The 14,273-nt window shown below is 60.1% G+C and overlaps 7 protein-coding genes across 7 annotated transcripts; 5 read left to right on the top strand and 2 right to left on the bottom strand.

Annotated features, from left to right (window-relative positions):
* Positions 1 to 782: 782 nt before the first annotated feature.
* Positions 783 to 1,374, top strand: SDRG_03864 (hypothetical protein; the record flags this gene model as incomplete). The annotated part of the gene is made up of 1 exon (XM_008609508.1): positions 783 to 1,374. One exon carries the CDS (start codon positions 783 to 785, stop codon positions 1,323 to 1,325), a length of 543 nt encoding a protein of 180 aa, XP_008607730.1. The 3' UTR covers positions 1,326 to 1,374.
* Positions 1,375 to 1,698: 324 nt separating this feature from the next.
* Positions 1,699 to 4,275, top strand: SDRG_03863 (hypothetical protein). The gene is made up of 4 exons (XM_008609507.1): positions 1,699 to 3,123; positions 3,177 to 3,266; positions 3,314 to 3,809; positions 3,850 to 4,275. The coding sequence occupies exons 1-4, from the start codon at positions 1,720 to 1,722 to the stop codon at positions 4,230 to 4,232; spliced, it is 2,373 nt and encodes a 790-aa protein (XP_008607729.1). The 5' UTR covers positions 1,699 to 1,719; the 3' UTR covers positions 4,233 to 4,275.
* On the bottom strand, positions 4,164 to 6,083 carry SDRG_03862 (hypothetical protein). The gene is made up of 8 exons (XM_008609506.1): positions 5,837 to 6,083; positions 5,601 to 5,789; positions 5,397 to 5,551; positions 4,998 to 5,349; positions 4,844 to 4,950; positions 4,660 to 4,797; positions 4,495 to 4,584; positions 4,164 to 4,447 (listed from the first exon to the last, which is right to left on the bottom strand). The coding sequence occupies exons 1-8, from the start codon at positions 6,027 to 6,029 to the stop codon at positions 4,295 to 4,297; spliced, it is 1,377 nt and encodes a 458-aa protein (XP_008607728.1). The 5' UTR covers positions 6,030 to 6,083; the 3' UTR covers positions 4,164 to 4,294.
* A 127-nt stretch (positions 6,084 to 6,210) lies between these two features.
* SDRG_03861 (hypothetical protein) lies at positions 6,211 to 7,528 on the top strand (the record flags this gene model as incomplete). The annotated part of the gene is made up of 5 exons (XM_008609505.1): positions 6,211 to 6,660; positions 6,707 to 6,898; positions 6,955 to 7,020; positions 7,069 to 7,185; positions 7,274 to 7,528. 5 exons carry the CDS (start codon positions 6,211 to 6,213, stop codon positions 7,526 to 7,528), a joined length of 1,080 nt encoding a protein of 359 aa, XP_008607727.1.
* An 859-nt stretch (positions 7,529 to 8,387) lies between these two features.
* On the top strand, positions 8,388 to 10,800 carry SDRG_03860 (hypothetical protein). Its single transcript, XM_008609504.1, has 5 exons — positions 8,388 to 8,670; positions 8,720 to 8,995; positions 9,042 to 9,188; positions 9,237 to 9,362; positions 9,414 to 10,800. Exons 1-5 carry the CDS (start codon positions 8,425 to 8,427, stop codon positions 10,749 to 10,751), a joined length of 2,133 nt encoding a protein of 710 aa, XP_008607726.1. The 5' UTR covers positions 8,388 to 8,424; the 3' UTR covers positions 10,752 to 10,800.
* Positions 10,801 to 11,231: 431 nt separating this feature from the next.
* SDRG_03859 (mevalonate kinase) lies at positions 11,232 to 12,710 on the top strand. The gene is made up of 7 exons (XM_008609503.1): positions 11,232 to 11,385; positions 11,432 to 11,700; positions 11,741 to 11,842; positions 11,900 to 12,050; positions 12,102 to 12,278; positions 12,328 to 12,481; positions 12,528 to 12,710. The coding sequence occupies exons 1-7, from the start codon at positions 11,257 to 11,259 to the stop codon at positions 12,668 to 12,670; spliced, it is 1,125 nt and encodes a 374-aa protein (XP_008607725.1). The 5' UTR covers positions 11,232 to 11,256; the 3' UTR covers positions 12,671 to 12,710.
* A 104-nt stretch (positions 12,711 to 12,814) lies between these two features.
* SDRG_03858 (hypothetical protein) lies at positions 12,815 to 13,994 on the bottom strand (the record flags this gene model as incomplete). The annotated part of the gene is made up of 5 exons (XM_008609502.1): positions 12,815 to 13,081; positions 13,127 to 13,521; positions 13,569 to 13,691; positions 13,738 to 13,865; positions 13,912 to 13,994. The coding sequence occupies 5 exons, from the start codon at positions 13,992 to 13,994 to the stop codon at positions 12,815 to 12,817; spliced, it is 996 nt and encodes a 331-aa protein (XP_008607724.1).
* Positions 13,995 to 14,273: the final 279 nt, after the last annotated feature.

Here is a 14,273-nt window from a genome sequence, read left to right as displayed (position 1 = left end):
CCAATCACAGGGCGGGCAAGGGAAACGACTGCGCGTGGATTGGCTGGCATCGCAACGACCGACCTAGCGACACCGTCGAAAGATCGCAACACGATCCGAACGCTGTCCGTTACAAGTGCAAAGAGCGCAACTTTGCTGTCGAGCGCACATGGCTCGTAGTCTTGTACGAATGCATTGATTGAGCTTGGCTATGGTCAATCGATCCCTGATGGCCTCCATTAACTGCCTTTTCGCGCTAAGATCTGATGTGCTGCATCCGGGCGTCGGTGGCTGCGCATCCAGCGGCGTTGACAGAGTTGCACCCAGAACGAAACCGCTCGCGCTTCTTTGCCATGCCCCCGTACAAAAACCAGGTCGAGTGTCGGTATCTGTTGGCCTTTGCTATCTTTTTTCCATGCGCCTAGTTCCATAGAACCACTACTACGACTGGTAGCACTGCGGTGCTGTGCAAGGAACGATCGCAATCGACTCCGTAGAAGGTTGTCGCCTTGAACTCTCGACGACGATAGGTGTAGTGGGGGTCGTCTTCGCTTCATTGGCATGATCCCGAAGCCGTATTCGTGCTGGATCGATGCTACAACACTAAATATGAATGTCTTTGCTTTTTGAACGCTTTGTTGACGCAATACATTCCATGACCACCCACTCGATCGATGGGGGTCCACTTGTAAGGAGAAATCATTTTCTTTGGGCTAGAGCACATGATGCGCTTTGGTCGACTGCTCGATCTCGTTGCTTTTGGGGAGCTGAACGCCGCCTCTAACCACGTGCGTGAGAGAGACATGCCTACGATCGAATCACCCAGCGGTGAAAGCACACCCGTGCACGTCCTGGGGGACGCCACGTACGCTATAGAAGGCGACGTCTGTGGCGTCCACGGCACTCTCTGTCCGCGCGTCGGCGACATTGCGATCGCAGACTGCACCCCGTTTCTACCGAGCTATGTGCCAAGCGTCGGGTGTGTCGCCCCGTCCAACGCCGTTTGCAGCATCGTCGCCTCCGTCGTCGAGAGCAGCGCCGCCAGCTACTACGCTTGCGTGTTTCCCATCGGTGGCAGTACGAAGCAAGTCGAAGACAAGTTTGCGTCCGAAGATTCGACCGACAAGACCGCTGTACCGACGACGCCAACGACAACTTTTGCCCTCCTTGTCATTTCCGCGGCGTGTACTTGTCTCGCACTTGCCATGGTCGTCGTTGCTGTAATCACCAAAGCCAAAGCCAAGCGCGTGAAGAGTCAGCAAGCGGCTCAAGCGCGCGCGATCGTCGACCAAGCGCTCGTTCCATCGAGCGATGATGAGAGCGGTGCTGAAGTCATTCTGGTATAGCTCTTATTGGCATCGATGTTCAACGTTGAAGCCCAAGTGGTATATTCCAATACAGACAACTTATCGTGGTGAGCGTGACACATGTGATTCAGACGCATTGTCCAGGGCGCTACTGGTATTAGTGTTGGCGATGGACCCTCGTATACCTGGTAGAGATGCTTGAACGTTGAGATACAATGCATCCTCGTTAATCGCTGTCGAAGTTTGTCGCGGACAGTGCCAAAGGACTCGAGTTAACTGCTTGTCGCCCATTGACTACCTTGTAGTCACACAATGTCTCGATAAAGTACGCCACTTGATTCGTGTTAAGTGCGTCGAACTTGCCGCAACGTTCGAAAACGGCTAAGTACGTTGAATCCGTCGCACTTAATCTCGACCCCACTGCTTGGTGCAAATGGAAGCGACGATGGAGGGGTCCACAGGGCCGGCCGCGCCGATCGCCGACTCTGGCTTCCTGCCGATGAGCCATGTCTCGGAGAAGCGTCCGCTGGAAGAAAACTTGGTGGATGGCGACGACCTGGAGGAGGATGACGACGACTTTGACGACGAGAAGCCGGTGCTCCATGTCGCCAAGAAGGCGCGTCTCGGCGATGACGACGAGAGCGAGCTGCAGCACGATCATGACATGGAGGTGGTCGAAGCCGAAGCGCCTACGATGGCCTTGGACGCCGTCGAGCTGGATGACGCCAGCCGCAGCGACGACGTGGCCGCACACGAGCACGTCGCAGGTGAGGACAAGACCATGGAGTACGATCCCGAACACACAGAGAGCGCAGACGCCACGCCTGCCGATAGCCCGATCTCGATCCAAGACGACGACGAGCCCGAGATGATGTGGACGCAGCGCATCGAGCCCGACCAGATGGACGACGCAGCCGAGCCTGAGCAATCGCACACCGCGCCCGACGTCGTGCAGGTCCACGACGCCCCGGAGGATGAGCCGATGGCCAACGAGCTCGAGGCCGTGCCGGTCCAAGAAGAACCCGAGGTCTATGAGGCACCCGAAGCTATACAGGTCCAGGAAGCGCCCGAAGCTGTACAGGTCGATGAAGCGCCCGACGCCGTCCTGGTCAACGAAGCGCCCGACGCTGTACAGGTCAATGAAACGCCCGAGATCGTACAGACCGACGAAGCACCCGCTCAAGCCGACGCACCGGAGGATGAGCCCACGACTACCGACGTCGTCGACGTCACGATGGATGGTGACGACGCGCCAGCAAGTACGACGACGGACGGTGCGTCGGCCATGCTGCCGCTCTTTGCGGACGACGCGGACCCGGCCGAGATGGAGCCGTACGATCCAGACGACTACGAAATGCCCGCCGACGACGTGAACACGCCGCCGATCCGCGCTTTTCCGCTGCCGCCGTGCGTCCACGAGTGCGTCGAGGCCGTGTTGGCCGAGATTCGCCTCACGGAGCCGAGCGTGGTCTTTGACGAGCGCACGCTGCTGGCCATGAACGCGCTCACAACCGTGCACGCCGCCGAGGTCATCAAGCGCTTCCAGGCTGTGATCACGGCGTCCGCCGTGCCGCCCGACACGTATACCGCGCTGTGCGACATCATTTCGGACGTCAAGGCCAAGAAGCCAATGAAGAAGGAGCCTGCGACGCCCAAGCCGGCACCGATCTTGGCCGACGCTGTTTGGGCCCGACTCCTCGACTGCCAGGCTGACGGCGCGGCCAATTTTACGCTGCGCGATCTGCGGTCGTCGAGCGCCCTCGACGCCCTCGGCAAGCTCCCAGCCTTTGCACAGCTCACGGTGGTCTCCCGCTTTGTCAAGAGCTCACTCTCGACCGTACGTCGTTTGGCCTTGTATCTCGAGGCGCAGCGACGTATGCACGCATGTAGATTCGCGCCAAAGACGCGCACTTGACGCAGTTGATACTGACGTACCACCAAGAAAACCCGCTCGTCACTTCGCTTCGCCCCGTGGCCGAGGTACACCTCAGATCCTATCGCCGGATCCCACGCATATACATATCTAGGTGGACCCGTCGACCGCCACCGACTCGAGCTTCTTTGAATTTGGCTACGCGCCGCCGCAGCCGCCCCAAGGGATCCTGGCCGAGACGCCGGTGCGGTCGTTTCCGCTGTGGGACCAGATCCGTGCCGAGAAGTCCTCGGCACCCGGCGACCTCAAGGTGACGAGTGGCAAGTCCAAGCTCTTTGCGTCGGCGGCGCGGACCGCGCCGAGCAGCACCAGCAGCAGTTCGTCCACGCCGTCGCTCGTGGCTCTCTTCCGGCAGTCGGACATGTACCCTCGCTTGTCGCCGACCGTGCGTGATGCGATGGAAGATGTGTATGCGACGTCGCGCATGAAGGACGTGGTCAACGATACCGTGCTCCTTCGGCTCATGAAGCTGCCAGACCACCTTGCGCTGCGGGCCGTCGAGAACTTTCGATCGACCGACACGGCGCACGTCGACAACATCAACGGCTTCTTTGTCGGCATCATCACACGTGTCATGGAGCGCGAGCGCAGTACGTTCAAAGAACCTTGCTCACTCTGATGACTGGATAGCGACGGGGCCGCCCCAAGGCCGCCTCGACCCGCGCGGGTTTCCGACCGGCGATTTTTCCCGCCCGCCGTCGGCGTTTCAACCCACGGGCGCCCACCTTGGCGCGCCCATGCCGTGGGCGCATCTCCCAGCGTTTGACCAACACATTCGCAACATGCCGCTCTCGGTGCAGACGGAGCTCTCGCATATGGTGGCCGCCGGCGTCCTCGCGTCGATCGACGAGTTGGCCGAAAAGTGCTACGAGATCCTCGGCCAGCTCTCGGAGCCGCTCGCGCTCGAAGTGCTCAACCGGTACACGACGTCCAACCTCGACAGCGTCCGGAACCGGTCTGGCTTTCTCATTGGCGTCATCAAGCGGTGCCGGCAAGAGTACGGGCTCTTGTAGCTTCTCTTCTTTGCTGCAACATGACCATCTCGTTGACGTTGCGTGTTGTCGTTAGTCGAGGCTTACGACTGCGTCGGCTCGGCGCGGAGCGGCTCGAGCGGGACGCGGCAGCACACGTACAAATCAAAGACGAGGAGGAGACCGTGGAGGACGGTCACGGTGCCGAACCACGTGCTCACGCCGTTGGTCGTGCCTTGGAGCACAAACGTGAGCATCTACAGAGGACGCGTCAGCTTTCAAACGAACGAGTTGGTCGACGTACAGTCTCGAGGACCGACGCGCAGAGCGATACGATCGCAAACATTTTGGCAAAGTCGTTGGTCGTGCACTGCAGCGCGAGCTCGGCGCTCACCTACACCACGTCATGGATTCGTTGCACGAGATAGTGTCAAGGGAATTAGAATTCCTAGTAGCGTATACGATGTACCGTCGTAATGAGCGCGTAAAAGATGGCGCCGTACGCAATGTACCAGAGGTACGACTGCCACAGACTCTCAACGAACGTTTGCCGAAGCGACGCAAGAACGAGCCCCAACGACCCGACGAGCAAGAGGACCCGAAGACCCTAACCGCCGCGGGTCCGAACAGAGTGCACCAAGCCGACGACGTACCGTGGGGGACCGTGGCAGCTTCTTGGCGAGACGCGCCATGAGAATCGTAGCGGCCGCGCCCGAGAGCGTGAAGAGCGCGGTCATCAAGCCATTCTCCTTTGTCGACACTAGGCAAACTTGAGAGTTCAAGGCCATGATGCTGGCGACGTCGTACACGTAAAGTCGGTCCACCGGTTTTGAATGTAGTTTTGGTACAAATTCGAGCCGCACGTAAGCACGATCCACGTCAGCCCGAGGATGTTGGTCCAGTGCCACACGCTCGGCGGCGGGCTCGAGGCCGACTTGCGGTGCATGTGCGGCCGGATCTGGACGCTGCTCTCGACACTGAGGTTGCTATCGGCCGTCTCCCGCCGCGCCAACGGTCGCTTCTCGATTGTTGACGCGGCGACGATCGCCACGTCCGCCTTGTCATGGGGCAGACTCAAGGCGAGGGCGACGGAGACAGCAACACTTGCACACGACACGTAGTTGAGCGCGAGGAGGCTCACGTCGTGCGTCACCATGACCTACGCGTCGACGTCATCGTCGGCAGCAAGATAAAGAGGACGCGTACCTGGCCGAGGAGGCCCGCGGCGAACTTGCCGGCGAGCTGCGCAGTCCAGACGAGCGCAGTCGCGTGGTGGTACTCGTCGCGAGGGACTTGGCGGTAGATGATGGTCAAGTAGACAATCTTGGTGGCAGTCCCGACCGCGTACGTCACCTGCATGACTAAGGAGACTTGGTTGAACGCTGTGATCTAGGACGGCTAATTTCATACCTTGCATGAGAAAGAGCGACGCGCCGTAGATCAGGAGCAGCCGCGTGCAGAGAAAGCCGCACGACTCGATGATGAGCACGGTCCGGTACTGGAAGCGCTCGACGACGAGCGGCAAGAGCAGGAGCATGGCCAGCTTGCCGTACGAAAACCATGGGTAGATGTAGTCGTTCGTCTCCTCGTTCGTGAAGCCTACAACCACCATATGTGTGTGGCCATGCGAACAGCGGCGGCGGTACCCTTGTCCTGGGTCAGAAACTGGTTGAGGTACGCCTCGGACGGCTTGAGCTCGACGAAAAAGCCGTACAGGCAGAGGCGGAAGAGGAGGGCCTTGGTCGACGGCGATGGCGCCGCCACCGGCGTCAGCTCCGGCGTCCGCGGCTGATACATCGGATGCGCGAGCGGCTGGAGAGCGATCCTGGGGTCGGCCATGGCGAGCGTCGTCACTTGGTCTGGCAGATGGGGCAGTCGTCACGCGAATTTTCGCCAATCAAAATATGCCATCTCGATACGGCCCTGTGATTGGCCAAAACACGTCTTGCATTGCGGGTGCGCCACGTAATAAAAAAGCGGGGGCCAAAGATAGATCAAAAGGCTGTCTCTGACAGATAAGATGCGCTCTGCACGGGCCAGCGTGCTGGATCGACCCAAGTCGGCCAACGTCTCGCAGCGAGGAACCCTTGTGGCTCTCCTCTCGCCTCGGCCCGGGAACCGCCAAGCCGTGCTGCAGGCCCCGCAGCGCTGGTCAGGCACCACCAAACCCATCATCTCGCGCTACTGCCTCATCGACAAGCCGCTTGAAACGACACCCGTGTCTATGGACGTCGCACAACCGCTTTTCGAACCACGACGCCCTCAAGACGCGACGCCGCCGACAATATTAGCAGAGTCGGAGCCGCTGACGCTGGCGCCACCACAGCATTCGGTGCCATCATCACCAAACCCGCGACGTCCCAAGGCCCCGCCAGCGTCACCGTCGACCGAGTGTTTTCACGTCCGACAAGCTCGTATGCAAGCCGAAGAGAACGCCAGGTTGCTTGCGAACCGCGTGGCGTTTCTCGAGGTCGGTGCTTCGTGCGTCATCTTGAATCACAAGGCGGCGGTATTAGATGGAGCGAGAGCGGGCCGAGGTGGACGCAAGCAAGCTCTATGTCGAGCACTGTCGAGAGGTGCAGGCCAAGGAAGAGGCCGAGCACCACCGACGCTTGCGCCAATCTCGGCGGGAGAAGGACGAGTGCGCCATTCACGCCCGACGCGAGAAAACGCTGGCGCTTCAAGCCGAGCACAAGGTGCGGCTCCAGGTGCGCTGCTCAAAATCGTTTGCAACCTGTCGCGCTCACCACAAACCGCGCTGTAGCATACGATTGCTCGCGTGCAAGCGCAGCGGGCGTCGAGTGCCCGCAGCGTCAAACAAAAGCGCCACGTACTTGCTTTCAGCAGCAATGTGCATACCTGACAGTGCGTTTACTAGGCCATTGAGGTCGAGTGCGCGCGAAAAGAAGCTGCCGTGCTCCAGGCAAAGGTCTACGCAAAGAGAAAAGTGCTCTCGCACGAAGCGCACTTGCGCCAGCAACGCGCGCTCCGCGAGGTATTGCCGTCCCTTTTTTCACGGGAAAAAAGAACACACTTCTTATTTCCCTTGCTTGTATATTCGTGTTACCATTGGTACGACGTAGCGCGAGCACCAAGCACGACTCGACGCCGCACACGCCGTGCGCATCCGGGTAGAGAACGAGCGCCACGAGCTCGCCGACCAACGCGTCGCCGCCATGCTTGCGAAAGAGACCGCGCTCAAATGCACACTCGAGATCCAAGAGTGCCACCACCGCATTGAGCTGCAAAAGTGCTTGGATATGGACACCCTTGTGTCGCCCGATACGATGCTGCCCGAGACGGTCTCTCCATCGATTTTGCCGACCTCGTTAATTTAACTTTCCCCGATTCAACCGAATGCAAACTGCAATGTGGGTACGACTTGGGTGAACAACACGTCAAGAGAGACGCAATAAAAGATTTTGAGAGCAAGTGGGAAGGGCTCCAGACGAAGGACCTTGCCTTCAACGTTGTTACGTCGTCGCACTGACCATTGTCATCAAATTCTGCTGGTAGCACAGCCCGGACAATAAGTGGGAGATTCACTACGTTGTGCTAATGCTGACGTCATTGTAGAGGGAGGTGGCACCAATCTCATGCTGCGCGCGGGAAAGCGTTCAGTCCAACACTCGTCGAGATAGAAACCCAAGAGACTCTGGTTAGAAACCACGCAACCATACTCCCAACTCCATGTGCAATTGTACGAGCGCGGCATTTCAACGATAGCGCTCCAGGTGTATACCACGTCGACTCGAGTCTGTCCTCGTAAGACCGTTGTCCTCTAGTTAGTAGGTACACCAAATATCCCTTTTTCTGGACAGCGACTGGCGACGACGCGTTGCAGTGTCAACATTGTGCATGCGTCTGGAATTACATACACTTTGAGCGCAGAAAGGCGCCTTTCCAGTGCTTTTCAGTGCTTCTCAGTACTTTAGTCGAACCGCCCTAGTCGTTGTTGCTACTAGTATGGGACGCAGACGATCGACAGATCCTAGTATCCAGTGGACGCCCTCGCCGCGACGGCGTTGCAAAGACACGATAAGTGTTGCGGTGGCCACCCGATGCAATCATATACCCGGCGCCAGTATTCCGATTTACAGTGTATATACACTGTACGCCAGCCACTGCATCAAACAGCAAAGTCGATCATCCTCTTCGGTACATCGATCTGTCCAGCCACATGGTCTGGTGCGAAAGCTTGAAGGTACCCAGTCGCTGATTTCCTCTGCCGCAGATGCCGTCCAGTAACACGAGCTCGGTCGGGTCGGCGACGAGCAAGACGTCGAACACTCAGTGGGGCAAGCCGCCGCTGCCGCCCGCCATGCGCCAGCCGCGCCTCTCGCTCTCGCCGGACGAGTCGTTCGACTACATTGAGAAGGCGAAGCGCACGTGCCACAAGACCATCATGAACGCGCTCGCGATGGACAACCTCCCGGTCGACCGCGTCATCTCGAGCGCCAAGACGCTGCGCTGCGCCAAGGTGCGCCTCCACTTGTGCACACATAGGCCAACCATCTCGGCGTCTCTAGATCCGCAAGAACCAGGACCTTTTCGAGCCGCATTTTGACGCGACGTGCGGCTACACGCGGATCCAAATCACGCTCGCCGAGGTCGCGCACTTTTTTGCCCTCACGTCGCCCGAGAAGCTGGCGGCGTACGCGGGCGTGTACGAGCAAGCCGCGCTCTGCCGCGAGACGCTCGCGACGCTCGTGCCCCGGACGCCCGAGCACCCGCTGCACTACATTGGCATCGAATGGATGCTCGTGGACCGGGGCACCGACGTGCACAGCCTGTGTCTTCTCGAAGTAGGTCCTTCCGATAGCTCAACGCTCCCATCATCGATGGTACTAGTGCCATGACGAGTTCGAGTACCTCACCGAACACGACGGCTCGATGCGAAAAGGCTGGGTCTGCAGTCTCCACTCGGTCGACCCGCGGGGCCTCGTCGACCCGCGCGGACCCAACGCGCCGCAGCTGCCGCGGGACCTCGTGTTTCGCGTACAAGACATTATCTTCCACATGTGTCTCCTAAACTACTATGTCTAGTCGGGCCACGTGTTTATCGAAACCGAGATCGTCGGTACGATGGACTACTACTGCCTCGCAATCTCGCAAATCGCCAACGTCTCCAAGTCCAAGAACCAAAAGCTCATGCAGCACTACGTCAGCCGCGTATGTACCAAGACCCTTGCCGTGTGGGCGACGACCGTCTCTACGGTGTAGGTGCTGAGCCTCGAAGAATACTTCTACCCGATGCGCCTCGAGCAGTACCTCGTCGACGGCGGCACCGTGCACGCCGAGCTCGAGCCGAAGCGCAACGTGACGTTTTGCTCGATCTGCGACACGAAATTCTCGCTCTTTGTGCAGAAAAAACACTGTCGGCTCTGCGGCAAAGTCATTTGCCACGACTGCAGCGTCAAGTGGATGACGGCGCCGATCCTCGAGAAGCTCGAGAAGATCCGCGTCTGCGTCAACTGCCTCAACGGCCTCGGTTACACGCCGCTCGCCAATACGCCGGTCGTCGCTGCGCGGGCACCGAGCACCAAGGTGACACTACAACGACTCCACTCGGAGACCCCACTCCTCGAGACGCGCAAGGAAGGCTCGTTTGTGTTCCCCAACACGCGCGACTCGGTGCTCGAGTGGAGCAGCACGGCGTGTCGGTCGTCGCTCTTGCATGAGACCGACACGATCTCGCTCTCGTTTTTGAATGAGAGCCTCGTGCAGCCGCCACCCGAGACCCAACTGAACGACGACGCCTTTGTCTCGCTCGACCCGAGCGCCGAGTACGACACCATGTGCTCGACGCTCGCCATCACGACGCAGTGCGCGGTGGCGACCATTAGTGTCCTGGAGGCCGGCGCCTTGCGACGCATCGGGGCGTCTGGCCTCCCGACACCCAACGCGATCGACGACGGCTTGTCCTCGGCCGCCCTCGACTCGGCGCAGCTCTACATTTGCCCCGACTTGCTGCCGACGGCGTCGCCACCGTACCGGTTCTACGCAGCGATGCGGCTCCAGCTGAGCGGCGGCAAGATCGCGGGTCTCGTCGAGCTCTACGATCGCAGCGCGCGCCACGGCAACGTCTCGGGTCTTGTCGAGCAGCTCCAGGCGGTCACCAAAGTGCTCTTGAAGCGACTTGAGGCGCCAAAACCTCTCCGCCCCGAGGCACCCAAGTCCCCGGCGTCGCAGAAGCCACCACGACGCCTTGCGACATCCGAAGTTGAAGCCGCGGCCGTCTTTGAGTGTGCGTCGCCGCCCAACTCGCGTGCGTCGTCGATCGTCGAGCAGCCAAACGAAGAAGAAGACGAAGACATGCCGATGCTGGCGGCGCCCGAGTCTGCAAAACGAACGTCGTCGACAAGCAAGAAGACGCCGACGACGAAGAAGGACGAGCCATTGCCGCTGCCCGAGCTTCTCTCAAAGTTGGAGGAGCTTGAGGTGACCGCGCGCCAGCAGCGAGCCCTCTCAACCGCCATGGACTCGCACCACCACCAGATCTCGTCGCTCATTGGGAAGATCCAGAAGATGGAAGAGCACCTCACGGCCAAGGAGCCGTAGACGCGCGCCATGTATTTAATAGCAAGCGAAAGACGCTTCTCGAACACTATCTTCGTAGCTACTTGTCCCACTGCGATCAACTCCCATAGCAGCTGCGAGCGCCGTAGAAAAGCATCCCACTCGCCTAGTCGCAGGCGGTCATGGGCGCTTGCTCCATGGACGTCACGATCTGGGCGTCGTGATCTAGTCGAACGGAGCTGTCGAACGGTACGACTAGTAGCCTTCGGCGTACGACCACCCAGTCGATACAAGTGCCTTGGGTTGGTCCAGATGCCAGATGCCACATTCCAGATTTCGAAGAGTACCTGCGCGAGGTTGGTGTGCTGGTTTTCAGGTACCATACCAGATTGATGCATCGCCAGATTCGGCGCCCAAATCCTGTGGTACAAAGACCCTACCCCGCGTCTTGTTTTCGGCACATGCCAGCAATAATTGGCCGTGCCGAAAATAAAAAAGCCGTGTGTCACTGTCGGTCCTATTGCAGCCTCTTCAACGACTGACGACAATGGTCCACCTCCTGACGACTGAAGCGAGCGCGCCTGGCAAGGTCATCCTCTTCGGCGAGCATGCTGTCGTCTATGGCACGACGGCCATCGCTGCGTCCGTGTCCAGCCTCCGCGTCTCGGCGCGCGTCGTACGTCGAGAGGCAGCATGCGTGAGGACCATGACCGTCTCTGTAGAGCGCCACGGCGACGCCGTCGGTTCGCCTTGCGTTGAACAACCTCACGAGCATGAAGGACGGCAAGCCGCTCGTGCGGTCGTGGCCGCTCGCGGCGCTGGCGTCGGTCTTCCGTGGTTTGACCGATGGATTCCTCCCGCGGCCGTCCGTGGCCATTGTTGCTGCGCTCCAGTCGGCACTTGTCGACGAGCACCCCAAGGATATCAACGCGCTTCGGCCCGCGCTCTTCCTCCTCGTTGCGATTGCGCCATCACTTCTCTCGTCGACCACGTACGTCCACGTCGCCCTCCTCATTCTACCCTCGCTCCAGGTCGGGCGTCGACATTGACGTCGTCAGCGGTGCGTTCCCCGTCGGCGCTGGCCTCGGCTCGTCCGCCGCCTTTTGCACGGCCGTCGCCGCTGCGCTTCTCAAGTACATTTTCGACTACCTCAATGGATGCTTGAGCGTTGAGTGATGGCATGTGTGCAGAGCGACGGCGTCGACGACGACCACGGTAGCCCTCGATGACGTCAACACGTATGCATTCGCGGCCGAGGTGCTCCTGCACGACAACCCGTCCGGTGTCGACAACAGCGTCGCCACGTACGGCGGCGCCATCGTCTTCAAGAAGGGACCCACGGTCCGTCTAAACCTATTCGACCATCCAAATGATTTACTCGTCGACTCGTAGACTGAAATGACCAAGCTCGCTCTGCCGCCGCTGCGCATTCTACTGACCAACACGCACGTTCCGCGCGAGACCAAGGTGCTCGTCGGCGGTGTCCGCGTGCTCTATGACGCCGATCCGGCGGCGATCCAGCGCCAGTTTGACGGCATCGAGGCGCTTGCCTCTTCTTTCCAAGCCCACGTGCGCTCAATGAATCTCGTGCTACGAGTTCTTATTGTGTGCTACGCAGGTCGCGGCCAAGACGCTGACGGCATCGGTCCTGGCGCCCATGATGGCGGCCAACCAAGACGCCCTCGAGACGCTGCAAGTGAGCCATGCTAGCATCCGTGCCATCTGCGCTGCGTCGGCCGCGCGCGGCCTCACGACCAAGCTCACGGGCGCGGGTATGTCACGGTGACGCTTCGGCGCGGGGACTCATCTCCAGCGTAGGCGGTGGCGGCTGTACGATCACGCTCATTCCGCAAGATTGCCCGAGCGAGACCTTGGCTGCGCTCGTCGCCGACCTGCAACGGCTCGGGTTTACATGCCTCGAGACTGCGCTTGGCGGTGCCGGTGTCGAGTGGTCGCTCTAGAGTCCGTCGTCTCATGCTAGTAGACGCAAGCTTCATTCGTCGTGCGGTCGTTCATTTTGGTGGCATCGCCATTACTTGGTCAGGACGACGGGACGGTGAATTATTTTATTTACAGCAGCAGGAGCAGCAGAAGTACAGAAGTGCTTAGACGACCGCTGCGGCCGTGTCGACAGAGTGCCGCCGGGTTCCCTTCATCGTCGCCCTTCGCCGTTTCTTGCTGCTGGGCGGTTGCTGCGACGGCAGCGCGGTTGGCATGCTCGCGCGGCGAAGTATGAGCTTCTTCCGGTTCGCCAGTTGCACTTCTTTAAAGCCCGATGTGATGTTGGTGATGGCGCCGGCAAACCCGCCGACAATGTAGCCGCTCGCGAGCGCCGTCCCGCCCACCATCATGGTACCGCACGTGACAAGCGACTAGAGGATGCCGTAGCAGTTCGTCACGAAACAAAAAACACCTACCGCCATGGGGATCGAAACGGCGCCAACGGTTGCCTTCTTGAGCCCGCCGAGAAACGTCGGCACGTGGTCTTCGGGACCCTCGGTGGAGGAGGCTGGCGTCGGTGGCGGTGGTAGCTCCGAGGCCATCGACACGTCGTGACGACTGCTGCCGACCGACGCGACCGAGCTCGCGCGGCGCTCGAGCCGGCGTCGCTTGTTGCTCTTGGCTGCGTTGACGCCTGCCTGGCTCATCTCGAGGACGCCCATGCCAAAGCTGGCAGCCATGCCCGAGAGACCGACGACGACCGCGACCGTGCCCATGACAACGCCGCCGATGACACTGCGCCCGCCGTAGATGACACCCTTGACGGGCGCATAGACGATGCCACCCGTCGCCCGCAAAATGCCCTTCCCGACTATGACCCCACTTCATGAGCCATTCTCCGCACGCAGTCGCTCGTACCATCGGGCGCGTCGTCGTCCATGGGCTTGCCAAAGCGGAAAAAGTCTTCAAAGAGCGCAAGCAGCATCTCGCGCGTCATGGGCGGCGAGACGTCTTGGAGCCCGGCCTTGCCATGCTCGTCATCTACAGACGCTTCTTTCTCAAGAGGATCGAGGCGAGAGGCAGCTACATGTGTGGCGCGTCGCAGGGTCCGAGAGGATGTTGTAGGCCTCGCCGACGACCTTGAACTTGCGCTCGGCGTCGTCGCGGTGCAGAAGGTTCTTGTCGGGATGGTACTTGATCGCGAGCTTCCGGTACCTACGCCCATGCGTGAGCCGAGGGCCGGCATGAGGCCGGGCCGTACGCAGCCTTGATCTCGGCCTCGGTCGCGCTCCGGGCGACGCCCAGGTTCTCGTAGTAGTCGTCGGACGTCAGGTTCGGGGCCATCGTCGTCGTCTTCGGTCGTCGGTCGGCCTCGTTGTCGGTCTGACCTCGTTTTTGTTGCTTGTCCGGACCCATCCGGATACGGTGCCAGCTGGCGCACTGGCTTCGTTACCTTCGCGTGACAGGCCACCGCCCACGTGGCAACGTTTATGCTGACGTGGGCGGACTCGTGGACCAAGCGAATCGCTGGTCGTTCTCGCCGCTGGCGTTGACTGTGCCATTAGGATGGTCTGGGCGCCGCAGCGGCGTCCAAATTTTCATTTTGGAAGGGAAAATGTGGAA

The sequence above is a fragment of the Saprolegnia diclina genome (assembly GCF_000281045.1).
Source record: "Saprolegnia diclina VS20 unplaced genomic scaffold supercont1.9, whole genome shotgun sequence".
NCBI classification, from domain to species: Eukaryota; Oomycota; class Saprolegniomycetes; order Saprolegniales; family Saprolegniaceae; genus Saprolegnia; species Saprolegnia diclina.
The sequence above is the reverse complement of the archived record's forward strand: the minus strand, read 5'-3'. Positions and strand labels throughout refer to the sequence as shown.

Excerpts from the sequence above, each read along its gene's own strand:
- SDRG_03860 (XM_008609504.1), top strand. The coding sequence starts at position 8,425 with ATGCCGTCCAGTAACACGAGCTCGGTCGGGTCGGCGACGAGCAAGACG. Across the intron at positions 8,671-8,719 it reads AGACGCTGCGCTGCGCCAAG|ATCCGCAAGAACCAGGACCT; the intron begins GTGCGCCTCCAC and ends CGGCGTCTCTAG. Across the intron at positions 8,996-9,041 it reads ACAGCCTGTGTCTTCTCGAA|TGCCATGACGAGTTCGAGTA; the intron begins GTAGGTCCTTCC and ends CGATGGTACTAG.
- SDRG_03859 (XM_008609503.1), top strand. The coding sequence starts at position 11,257 with ATGGTCCACCTCCTGACGACTGAAGCGAGCGCGCCTGGCAAGGTCATC. Across the intron at positions 11,386-11,431 it reads TCCGCGTCTCGGCGCGCGTC|AGCGCCACGGCGACGCCGTC; the intron begins GTACGTCGAGAG and ends CCGTCTCTGTAG. Across the intron at positions 12,279-12,327 it reads CCTCTTCTTTCCAAGCCCAC|GTCGCGGCCAAGACGCTGAC; the intron begins GTGCGCTCAATG and ends TGTGCTACGCAG.
- SDRG_03863 (XM_008609507.1), top strand. The coding sequence starts at position 1,720 with ATGGAAGCGACGATGGAGGGGTCCACAGGGCCGGCCGCGCCGATCGCC. Across the intron at positions 3,267-3,313 it reads CGCTTCGCCCCGTGGCCGAG|GTGGACCCGTCGACCGCCAC; the intron begins GTACACCTCAGA and ends ATACATATCTAG. Across the intron at positions 3,810-3,849 it reads TGTCATGGAGCGCGAGCGCA|CGACGGGGCCGCCCCAAGGC; the intron begins GTACGTTCAAAG and ends ATGACTGGATAG.
- SDRG_03862 (XM_008609506.1), bottom strand. The coding sequence starts at position 6,029 with ATGGCCGACCCCAGGATCGCTCTCCAGCCGCTCGCGCATCCGATGTAT. Across the intron at positions 5,552-5,600 it reads GTCGCTCTTTCTCATGCAAG|TCATGCAGGTGACGTACGCG; the intron begins GTATGAAATTAG and ends AAGTCTCCTTAG. Across the intron at positions 4,798-4,843 it reads AGCTGCCACGGTCCCCCACG|GGTCTTCGGGTCCTCTTGCT; the intron begins GTACGTCGTCGG and ends CGCGGCGGTTAG.